The sequence below is a fragment of the Panulirus ornatus genome, chromosome 34 (genome assembly GCF_036320965.1).
Source record: "Panulirus ornatus isolate Po-2019 chromosome 34, ASM3632096v1, whole genome shotgun sequence".
NCBI classification, from domain to species: Eukaryota; Metazoa; Arthropoda; class Malacostraca; order Decapoda; family Palinuridae; genus Panulirus; species Panulirus ornatus.
The window spans coordinates 1,590,238-1,602,500 of NC_092257.1; the positions used below are offsets into that span (position 1 = coordinate 1,590,238).

General features: G+C 45.2%; 1 protein-coding gene across 4 annotated transcripts in view; it reads right to left on the bottom strand.

Annotated features, from left to right (window-relative positions):
• Nucleotides 1-12,263, bottom strand: part of Axs (Abnormal X segregation) — an 88,224-nt gene that overhangs the window by 16,929 nt on the left and 59,032 nt on the right. For all 4 annotated transcript variants that reach the window (XM_071682190.1, XM_071682188.1, XM_071682191.1 and 1 more), the window contains 3 exons: nt 6,521-6,740; nt 6,188-6,318; nt 5,061-5,150 (listed from right to left, as the gene is read on the bottom strand). In XM_071682190.1, coding sequence (XP_071538291.1) covers nt 5,061-5,150; nt 6,188-6,318; nt 6,521-6,740 — 441 coding nt within the window. The remainder of the gene's footprint in view (nt 1-5,060; nt 5,151-6,187; nt 6,319-6,520; nt 6,741-12,263) is intronic.

A 12,263-nucleotide genomic window follows, 5' to 3' on the forward strand; every position in this document is an offset into this window, starting at 1 on the left:
TCCTTGACGTTACGTCAGGCATAAGCCAAAAAACTAGCCTCGTTTGTGCTGAACAAGTCTTGTGTAGTTGTCATGTATAACGTTATGATAATGGACCTAACTGGAGGAGTCATTCTTGCTCGAGTATACCACAGCCACACCTCGGGTTAAACACCACACGTTTGCCCCAGCTGTAAACCTTCCACTCAAACCTACGAGAAAACTCTCATGGAAAAACTGCTGGCTCACAAACTCTGTGGTAAACCACTAGCTCGCAAGTTTCGGGTAAACTACCGGCTCACAACTGTCCGGTAAACCGCTGGCTCACAACTGCCGGGTAAACCGCTGGCTCACAACTGCCCGGTAAACCTATAAACGCTACAAAAGTCACAAGTGTATAGAGACCGTGCCATCAACCCTTCCCCCCGGCTCACACAGTCACTAGGCTCGTGTTCACAGTAAGTGTTAACCACAGTGAAGCAGACGGACGCATTGGGCCACACATAAGGCGACGCCAGACTGGACCCCCGAGCCAGCTAACATGATAATGGTGGTTAAGACGAGGTGGCGTACATGAACTATGGTTATGGTTGTACTAATCTTGTACACACCTGATGATGGTGTTTACCTCACAGAACTGATGACGGGACACAAGCCACACTTCACACACACCTGACTGTGCCCGGTCAACACACCTGAATATACCCGGCCCACATACCTGACTGTCTAGACCTGGCCCACATACCTGACGATCTAGACCCGGCTCCACATACACCTGACTGTCCCTTCCTACACAGCTCAGTCTCCCCTTCCCCCACACACACACTGACACCCTACCTCCCCTCCCCCCCAACACCGCACCTCACCTCACAGCCCCCCCCCCTCCCCTCCCCCCACACCACCTTACAGCCTTGAATAAAACATTTTCTCTCAAGTTTTCCTGGTGGATTCCTTACGCGCGACGGCCTGTGGTATCCCCCCCCCCTCCTCCCTGAATACTCCCCCCCCCCCCACACACACCTCCCATCACAGCCACCACTCTACGTATAGCGACCACACAACCTTGAAGTACGTTTCTGGTGTTGTGGTTCTGGTTTGCGTCTGTCTGTCTGTCTGTCTGTCTGTCTCTTTTGAAAGACGTTCCTATGTATGATCCAGGGTTTGAGTGACAGCAAATACCGTCTTTAGTACAGAACCGCAAAGGTTATTTTTTGATGAAATTTCAAATATCAGACATGCCCCTCTCTCCCTCCCTCGTCACTAGTTGTCCAGAGTAAACAACCCACAGGTGTGAGAGGTACCAGTAAATATTCTTGACTGGAAATCATCACTTGGGTTGTTGTAGATCCCTTGCCTGGCTCACTGGCCGGGAAACACCACAACAGCACAACAACATGGCAGCAAACACTAACCTGTTGAAGACCTTAGCCATGCCGGGGTCTGAGGTCAACCCCGTGCTGGAGCAGACAGCAGGACCACGGAAGCAGAGCAGGGAAACACTTCTGCTGACGCTGCTGGGTGATCTGGCAACAAGCAGGTAACCCTGGGACGACCTGCCTCCTCCCCCCTACAGAAAACGTCAGCAGTTACCTCTCGTTATTGCAGGTCAACACTACAGAGATGATCAAGTCAAAGAAAATGGAAATCACGTCGTCACATTTCGCGGCATTAGTCTCGAGAAAAGGTCTCCTTAGCCTGGAGATAAGGGGTCTCGTTAGCCTGGAGATAAGGGATCTCGTTAGCCTGGAGATAAGGGGTCTCGTTAGCCTTAAGATTAGGTCTCGTTTGGCTGATCATGAGTGATAAGGTGGAGGTGATGCCAGCAGCAAGATACAACAGAGGAGCAATGTATTGCTGAGAGGCAGTTCGATCCTAACCTGGTGGTTGTGATCGGGGTCTTCCCCCAGATGTGGCGTCTGTCCATCGCCTTAAAAGCATTCTGTTCTTGAAGATAACATGGTGGACATTACCCAGGAGATTACAACCCTGTCAAACGAGAAGTTCCGCATCAGGAAGCTAAACTGTCAACGGGAGGAGGAGAGAGACAGACAAGTGGATCATTAAGTTTCCACTCCCCCGGGCGCATCCACCGGAGCGCACATCCAAAAACTTAGAAAAAAGAGATTCTGTTCCCAAGGCGTCGACTACCCTCAAGTGGCAAACTTTTAAAAGGTATTGCAGGTACGACCAGACGCAGAGAGAGAGAGAGAGAGAGAGAGAGAGAGAGAGAGAGAGAGAGAGGTCAGTCCATTCAATCACCTGAAGGGTTGGGTTGTAAGGTTATCGACAGCACGGTTGGGGGAGGAGGGTTGTTCCATGTTGTGACAATCGTTCCATGTTGTGACACCAGCGAAGACAGTCCTCACCACTTGTATAATAGCGGCCACCTGATACTGAACCAGCCAGATGCGGGTGGTGGAGTCAGGCTGGGGGACATCGTAGTCCACAGATGCCCTCACGATGCGCGGTTGTACAACGAGTTATTATGAAGAGATGGTGGGTGGGTCGGTCGCGTGGGTCCCCTGACCAGATCAATGGTTGTGACGGAACGTGTGATGAACTGAAGCTTGTACGCAAGAAGATGTCATCCAACTTAGTCGTCATCCAACTCAGTCGTATGTCTGGAGTTCCTCCTGTTCGTGGATGACGAAGATAATGCTAAACTGCAACAAGCGCTTTGAAAAAGCCTTCTCAAATATGCAACCAGTATGTGGGGGGGGGGGGGGCACTGTAAACTCTTGTAATCTTATCTAATGACTTGTTCCAAGTCGAATTGAGTTTCGAGAACGTAAAGTATATATGATTACACTGTAGTAAGGTAGGTATATATATGATGTGGACAATGATATACCGAGAACTATAAACTATATGAACACTGGTTTTAACCTTGTATTACCAAGAGAGAAAAATGCGAATGCATAACGATGTTTCTACTTTCCTTTAAATTAAACTTGAAAAATTATATTTCCAGTCACATTTCGAAGATGTTATTTCCTTCTGTACCTGAACATGTGGCAGCACACAAGATATACACACTGAACCTCAACCTTTTGTTCACATGAACAATGTAAAGTTGTTCTTGGGTGAAGAAAAAGAAAATTCATTTTCCTCGAATATTTGTTGTTTAAATGACCTTGAGACCAGACAAGGTCATGTTGTGAGGTGGTGTCTCGTCTGATTCCCTCGTGAAGGTCATACAGGAGGAGGGAGGGGGGTGGACATACCATTAGAGATAATCGTATGCGACAGGTTGGCTCCCCCAACACCCCCTACCTTCTGGTGGCTCCCCCAACACCCCCTACCTTCTGGTGGCTCCCCCAACACCCCCCTACCTTCTGGTGGCTCCCCCAACACCCCCTACCTTCTGGTGGCTCCCCCAACACCCCCTACCTTCTGGTGGCTCCCCCAACACCCCCTACCTTCTGGTGGCTCCCCCAACACCCCCTACCTTCTGGTGGCTCCCCCAACACCCCCTACCTTCTGTAAGCTTCCATATCTCTCCTTATCTTCCTCACTCCCTGGGTCACACAGCAATCCCGGCTGGTGAACGCTGACCCTAGCTTGCCTTGTGAGAACCTTCAGCAGGGTTTAGTTGTGTGGGGGTGGAGGGGGATCACCCTTACCGTTGCCGCGGGTTTGTGAATGTCAGACACGGGGAGGTAACACACCAGAGTCGTGCATAATGAGGTGATCATTGCGCGACTCCTGTGTGATGACCTGATGGAACCAGCGTTTAGCTAACGACCCTCTCTGCTGCAGTGTGGGTCCCGCTGCGCCGCCGTTCGACCCCCCTCCTGCAGGAGAGAGAGACGAGGCCAGCAGACTGGACCCCGCTTGGGGGGGGGGGGGGGGGGGGGGGGGGCACGGCGCCACGCGAGACTGCCTCGTATGCTGCACCGCTGCTGTGGCGACCAAGCTGGATCCACCACTGTAGCCAGGGCTCTGCGCAGTCGTTGCCACCGTCAGAGGATGACATCGGTTACCCACACGTCTGTCTGTCACCATCTACGGCTACACGAACGTCTACAAGCGGCTGGATCATCACATGAACACACCACTACACTCCTAACAGGCAGCAACAAACTCTCATTTGTAAAATCACAGAAGAAAATAAAAGATACATTAGGCAAAATTTACCTCCCCAACACACACACACACACACACACACACACACACACACACACACAAAATATATAAAAACAAGATCACTTGTCTGTATACCAGAAAGTGTCTCTCCCTAACCTAGCTTGCCTCGCGAATACCTCCCGTGCAAAGTCCAACAATTTCTTTCTCAAAATTTATGAACAGTAAACAAAGACATGTTACCACAAGACCATCTGACATGGGTGAAGCCAAGGAGTAAAAAACACTGTACCACCATGGAACCCGCTGGGGCTACACCACACCCACAGTACAGTCACACAACCTTCAGCCAACTTGTCTTCAGGTTGAGTTTCGAAACACTTCCATTAAGTGTGAACAGATCAAGGCCAGATGTGGTTCAGTGGCGGATGGGCGGCGAAATGAGCGGTTAGATCGTTATTAATGCTTCGAACTGGTTTTGGGTAAGGTTGCAATCACCTGGTAAAGCCGTGGGGTCTCGAACCACACACAAGGTCCGTTGTTTTGTAAGTTGTGCTTTTGTTTCGCCGTTTAAACAGTAGAAGATAAAATAGAAAAAGTAAAAGCAAAAATTAATAAGCAAAAAGAAAGAAAACTAGGGACTTCCGAGGTCTAGCATAGGTTCGAATCTGGTTGAGACAGTCAGTCCACAGTCATCCCAGCTGTTCATCCTGACCAACAGTAGATAAATGGACAACTAAGAGTCTTTCTTCCCTACGGCTAAATGAAGCTTCGAACCGACACGTAATGAAGCATGCGTCTGTCCCTGGTTTCAGCCCCCTTCATCAGAGATTCGGTCATCCTCGAAGCAGTTCGAACCAGCCGAAGAAGCGAACGAAACGAAATTCATCCCACATCAGCACCACCTCAGCAGAGAAGACTATGAGACACCGAAAGGTATCTGAAGACACTGGAGGGTGGGTGACACTCAAGGATGGGGTGAGGAGGGTTTGTCTTACCTGGTTGTAAGCCTTCTTAACGACGTAGGGCAAGAGAGCCTCCTGGAAGTGGTTGATCATCTGGGTCACGATCAGCATGGTGGCCACTTGCTGTGAGAGGAGAAAGCCATCCCGTTAGTCTCAGTTTCTGGACGTAACGTAACATGTGCAGGAAATTAACACCTTTGACCATGTGATGTGTGAACTGCCAGCTTAGTTGCTTGCTCAAATATACCAGCGAATGTTTCAGTAATGGAGAACACAATACAGTACAGGTACAGAACACAATACAGTACAGATACAGAACACAGTACAGATACAGAACACAATACAGTACAGATACAGAACACAATACAGTACAGATACAGAACACAATACAGTACAGATACAGAACCCAATATGGTTCAGGTACAGAACACAATACAGTACAGATACAGAACACAATATGGTTCAGGTACAGAACTAAGGTATGGTAGGCCATGGACAGCCAGGTTATTCCATGGGCACCCATGTTAGTCTGTGGGCTCCTAGGTTAGGTCGTAGGTAGCTGGGCTAGATCGTGGGTAGCTGGGCTAGATTGTAGGTAGCTAGATTATCGTGGGTAGCTGGGCTAGATCGTGGGGAGCTAGGCTAGATCGTAGGTAGCTAGGCTAGATCGTAGGTAGCTGGGCTAGATCGTAGGTAGCTGGGTTAGGCCGTGGCATCTGGGCATTTTTTCCCACTGCCTTGCTGGCCGGCTATAATAAAACTCCAGTTTGTACACCTGACCACAATCTGCTGAGTGTCACTTGAGTCCCTTTACATATTTATTAACATTTTAGTTCAGGTTATTTTTGTTCCGGGTGAACTGCGTGCGGTAAGGATACTGAAAAAAAAAAAAGATGTAAGATGCGAGTGGTAGAGGGGCTCGACGTAAGAAGTCTTTGGCTGGGAAGAAGAAAATCATGCGACAGGGAAAACGGCCTGAAGACCTTAACTCGCCGAGACTTTCCATCATACTGGGGTTTCCTGTTTGACCTCCTTCTTATACCTGGATGTTAGTCGGTGTACATGCCAGTCTATGCCTCTCTCGTCACTCGTATCCTGCGTCTTTAACAATAAAGTGGACGTGGACCAACGCTTTACCCTGTACTCGGCATCAGACTCACCGAGCAGAGCATTTCCATGTCCTGGATGTAAAAGGCGATGTAGAAGAGTGATGAAAAGTTGTTGACAAACTGGAAGACCACCAGCTTGCTGACCCTGTTCCAGTCATGTTCTCTCTGCGTCCGGTGGTTCTCTGCCAAGAAAAGAAAGTCAGTCAGCGTATAGTGGGACATTAAGACGTTTTACTTAGCGATGACATGTTGTTAGAATGATATACAAGAGTTTACAACCTGTTGTGTGTGTGTATGAAGGCGAGGGGTATCACATGAGATTCAAGGAACAAGACCGATAACACGAGGTCGAGGTTGTGATAACCCCCACCATGCAGTTCTCACCCCAGTGCGTGAGGTAGGTGGCCAGCCTCTTGTAGTACAAGTTGATGATCCACACGAGGGCGGCGTACAAGGCGGAGGGGACGTGCATGAAGACAGCTGCGATGGTGCCGTACCGACGCTTCCAGTCCATCAGCTGTTCCTCCGCCCAGAAGGCCGCCATCATCATCCACAGCGACCCCAGCAGGCACAGCGACACCACCGGCGCTGACACGAAGTACATCTGTGACGACACAACACAACAAGGTTACTTCCTGCACTGTGTGTGTGTGTGTGTGTGTGTGTGGGGAAAAGGAAACCTCCGATTGGTTTTATCCCCTTGAGCAAGACGTGACGACCCTTGGATATGATGATCTGACCTTTGACCTGAATCTTCACAGCTTCAGGTCATTTTACCCAAGAGCCATACCATCGTTCCCGGGCCTGACCAACCAAGTTCCTGCCACCACCAGCTTCGTGAGGCGATCCATCCCTGTAGTCGGCTACATCTTCCTAACCGTGACTCACTGGCCTCGAAGCTAGCCTCCTCCTCCTCCTCCTCCTCACCTACCCATCCCCCTGACTGCAGTGCGTCGCTCCGGTCTACAAGGCGCGCGCAAGATCTGCATCAGAGAATTAGGTCACGCGATCGAGGACCGACTCAAAACTTCGAAAAGTACAGAGGAAAGTGTGCGTTGTGACGTTTTCTTCCAGAACCACCTCATCATCTGCACACTGCATACAGTCCCCCCCGCCTGCTGCAACACCTACACGTTTTATACACCTTTGACCTACGCGAGAATAAGGAGGAGCATGTATCATGCAATACTCGGCATATCTAGCATCACCACACGCCACATCTACAGCCAGGAGGGGACAGCACGCAGCCGGTTAAGTATCTAGGAAATGTGTGGCTGAGATGCACGTAATAGCTTCTGAGTGGCTCATGAGAGGCTCTCATGTCGCTCGGTTAAAACTGGTCCTTGGCACGGCAATTTGATCCTCTGCTGCTCGAGTTCTTCCTCTCCCACTGATCCTTCCTTCAGTATTCACTCTGATCCCTTACACACACACACACACACACACACACACACACACACACACAGACAGAAATGGTTCCAGTGGCAGAGCTTCGGAGGAAGGAGGAAACATAAGACTTGTCAGCGTAATGTTAGGAAGCTGGTGGAGAAAGCCAAAGAAGGAGTTGTTAAGTGAAAAGTTTTGGAAAAATAAGAAACTATACCGGAGAGAGGAGGAGGAGGAGGAGAAAAATGGGTGGATGTAAGAGTGGAAAAGTTAATGTGAGTAGTAAGGAAGTGGGAGTTGCTGAATCAGGAGGAGGAAGTGAAAGGAAGATGAATAGAGTATTTGAAGAAGTGATAAAGGTAAGGCAGCAGCTGTGATAAACAAGGGTAGTGAGGCGGGAAGGGAAAGGGTATAAGTGTGTGTCTTTTAACTTCCGAGTGGCCGAGGTAGTCGGATGTCCAACCGACCTGTAGTATATATATATATATATATATATATATATATATATATATATATATATATATATATATATATATTGCAAGAGGTCACTGTAGTGAGCGTTATCTAGTATATGCCAAAAATCCACAGGAAATGAAACACGACGACTCGCGAAAGTGCACTTTTGTGTAATGATCTCATCGCCAGGAGAGATACAAGAATGAGTTACAGAACAGTCAGTTGATATACAAGGAAGAGACGTAGCTAAGACGCCATTGGTAAACGATATGATCATTACACGAAAGTACACTTGGGAACTTATCGCGTTTCATTTTCCTGTGGACTTTTTGCATATATATATATATATATATATATATATATATATATATATATATATATATATATATATATATATATATATATATATATACAGATAGATAGATAGATAGATATAATATATATTGGAAAGGATCACAATTTTGCGCGTGATAAAGTATATTCGTATGAGTCTACAAGGAAAATGAAACTCGATAAGTTCCCAAGTGCACTTTCGTGTAATAATCACATCATCAGGGGAGACACAAGAGAGAAAAATAACAGTCATTTGATATACAACCAAGAGACGTAGTTAGGACGCCATTTGGTAAACATGTGATTGTCCGAGAGAGACAACGAGCGTATCATAAACTTATTATGTGGACGAGAAGGTGAATTGTTTACAAATTTTATCAACAATAAAGTTATCCAATTTGTATAGACCATCACTGATATTAAGATTATAATTCTTTGTATATTCAATAATAGAAGATTCAGTGATATTTCTCGTGGTACTGGAGTTAAGAGTTAATAACTGAGATGGCATTATTCCAGTCAGTACTGTGATCATAGTTTTTAAAGTGATTAAACAAGGCATTTGATTCCTGTCCTGTTCTTACACTACATATTTGTTGCATAAGTCTAACAGAAAGATCCTTACCAGTCTGCCCAATATAAAACTTATCACAATTTCTGCATGGCACTTTGTAGATGCACCTAGGGGAATTTTCTGGTGAGTTCCTGATTGAGATATTCTTTATAGTATTATTGTTGCTGAAAGCAACATTTACATTAAAGGATTTAAGCAACATGGGAAGCAAAGTGAAATTATCATTAAAAGGGAGAACTAAAAGATTCTTGGTGTCAATGGGAGTTTTGGGCTCAACTCTATAAAATGATTTCTTTGCTAACTTAAGGGATTTATCAATGAAAGATCTAGGGTATTTTAACTTAGATCCAATAAAATATGTCTTCTCAAACTCATCATCAATATACTCTGGACAGGAAATACGTAATGCCCTAAGGAACATAGATTGAAATAATGATAATTAAACTATGTCATGTTGAGATGAGTAATATTGGATATATGAGTATACATTGGTAGGTTTTCTGTATATGCTAAACTTAAACTTGTTTTCTTATCTATGGATCATGCAATTTAGAAATGGTAACATACCATTATTTTCATTTTCTACAGTAGATTTCATGGAAGGTACTAAATTGTTAAGTAAGGGGAGAAATGTTTGTAAATTTTCATTTGTTGGCTAAACATAAAGAACATCATCTACATACCTAAACCAAATTGCATTAGAAGGTAAGATATCCTTTAGTAATATCTTAATCAGGAACTCACCAGAAAATTCTCCTGGGTGCATCTATAAAGTGCCATGTAGAAAATGATGTTTTATATTGGGCAGACTGGTAAGGCTTTTCCTGTTAGACGTAATCAACATAGATATAGTATGAATACAGGACAAGAATCAAATGCCTTGCTCAGTCACATTAAAAACTATGATCGTTGTACTGACTGGAGTAATGCCATCTCAGTTATTAACTCTAACTCTAGTACCACGAGAAATATCAATGAATCTTCTGTTATTAGATACACAAAGAATTATAATCTTAATATTAGTAAAGGTCTATACAAATTGGATAACTTTGTTGTTGATAAAATTTGTAAACAATTCACCTTGTTGTCCACATAATAAGTTTATGACACGCACGTTGTCTTTCTTGGACAATCACATGTTTACCAATTGGCGTCCTAGCTACGTCTCTTCGTTGTATATCAACTGACTGTTATATTTCTCTCCTGTGTCTCCCCTGATGATATGATTATTACACGAAAGTGCACTTGGGAACTTATCGTGAGTGTGAACGAATGTAGCCTTTGTTGTCTTTTCCTAGTGCTACCTCGCGCGCGTGCGGGGGGAGGGGGGTTGTCATTTCGTGTGTGGCGGGGTGGCGACGGGAATGCATAAAGGCAGCAAGTATGAATTATGTACATATATATATATATATATATATATGTATATATATATATATATATATATATATATATATATATATATATATATATATATATATATATATATATATATATATATTATAATCTCGCCTGACCTTGATGCGATATTTACTTCAGATTCATCTTTGGTGCTTAATATATTAATGCTTTAGTGACCAGCCCATAAACCATATCTTCAACCCAAGCGAAATGTATCATTATGTGGAGGAGGGAGCCACAGCGTTTGCCATGATGCCCTGCGCACATCATAACAGGAGAATCCTGCAACGGGATCGTGCAAGATGCAGACATGTGACCTAGTGCTAACAAGGAATAACAAACCCGGATAAGAAGCGAGTATATCCAGAGACGACCAGGAGGAAAAACCCACAGCTAATCCTTTAGGAAAAGTGGCGGGGGTTAGCGGCGGTGACTGTAAACACATGAACCAACGGTCGAGCTAACATGTCACCGACCGGCCTGCTGGTTACCTCATCTCTCTCTCTCTCTCTCTCTCTCTCTCTCTCTCTCTCTCTCTCTCACTCATGGGGGCGGGGGGGAACGCGGCAACTCAAATGCCACCCACCACCTTGGTTGACGATCATGAGGGTACAGGAAAGTGATCAGGAATTAAGGAAATGATAATTTGCTTCTCATCATGTCCTCGTCATCATAACTAGCCTCTCATCGTGTCCTCGTCATCATAACTAGCCTCTCATCGTGTCCTCGTCATCATAACTAGCCTCTCATCATGTCCTCGTCATCATAACTAGCCTCTCATCGTGTCCTCGTCATCATTATAGTTATTCTCGACCAGTTATTCATATTACCAGAACAAAATGCCACCAGGTTTCGCTTCAAGTAAAAATGGTTTGTGACGGTGTTGGTGACGTCTCAGAGGAACGTTTTACAGAAAAAAGAACTACTTAAAGCAGCTGACCTGACCTGACCTCTGCTTGAGAAGAGTTCACTGACGCAGAGGTCAAAGATGGGGTTAGGGTAGGTTGTAAAGCAAGACCTTAGGTTCTGAAATATACATTACTGTATGCTACCCTCTTGGGAAATAAACCGTGAATTATTATTATTATTATCATTATTATTATTATTATCATTATCATTATTATTATTATTATTATTATTTTTATTATTATTACTATTATTATATATATTCATACTTTGCCGCTGTCTCCCGCGTAAGCGAGGTAGCGCAAGGAAACAGACGAAAGAATGGCCCAACCCACCCACATATACATGTATATACATACACGTCCACACACGCACATATACATACCTATACATCTCAACGTATACATATATATACACACAGACATATACATGTATACACATGTACATAATTCATACTGTCTGCCCTTATTCATTTCCGTCGCCACCTCGCCACACATGAAATGACAACCCCCTCCCCCCTCATGTGCGCACGAGGTATCGCTAGGAAAAGTCAACAAAGGCCACATTCGTTCACACTCAGTCTCTAGCTGTCATGTATATGCACCAAAACCCCCAGCTCCCTTTCCACATCCAGGCCCCACAAAACTTTCCATGGTTTACCCCAGACGCTTCACATGCCCTGGTTCACTCTATTGATATTATTATTATTATTATTATTATTATTATTATTATTATTATCATTATTATAATAATAATAATAATAATTTATTATTATTATTATTATTATTATTATTATTATTATTATTATTATCATTATTATCAGTCAGTTTGCGTCCTCTCGACCCCAAGTCACCCCCGCGTGGGGGGCTTCGACCCCCGCCCGTCACAAGGAGCAGCTGTGTGACCAGCAGGAGGAACAGCTGGGCCGGCGGTGGCCCACTACATCACAGCAGCGGCACAGACGTGGGTCAGCACACACTGCCACCACCCCTCCTTCACACGCCCCACGCAGACCCGGCAGTCACGCCTCTCTACCAAGGGCCTCTCAGTCTGTCTCTAGTCGTACTAGACTCA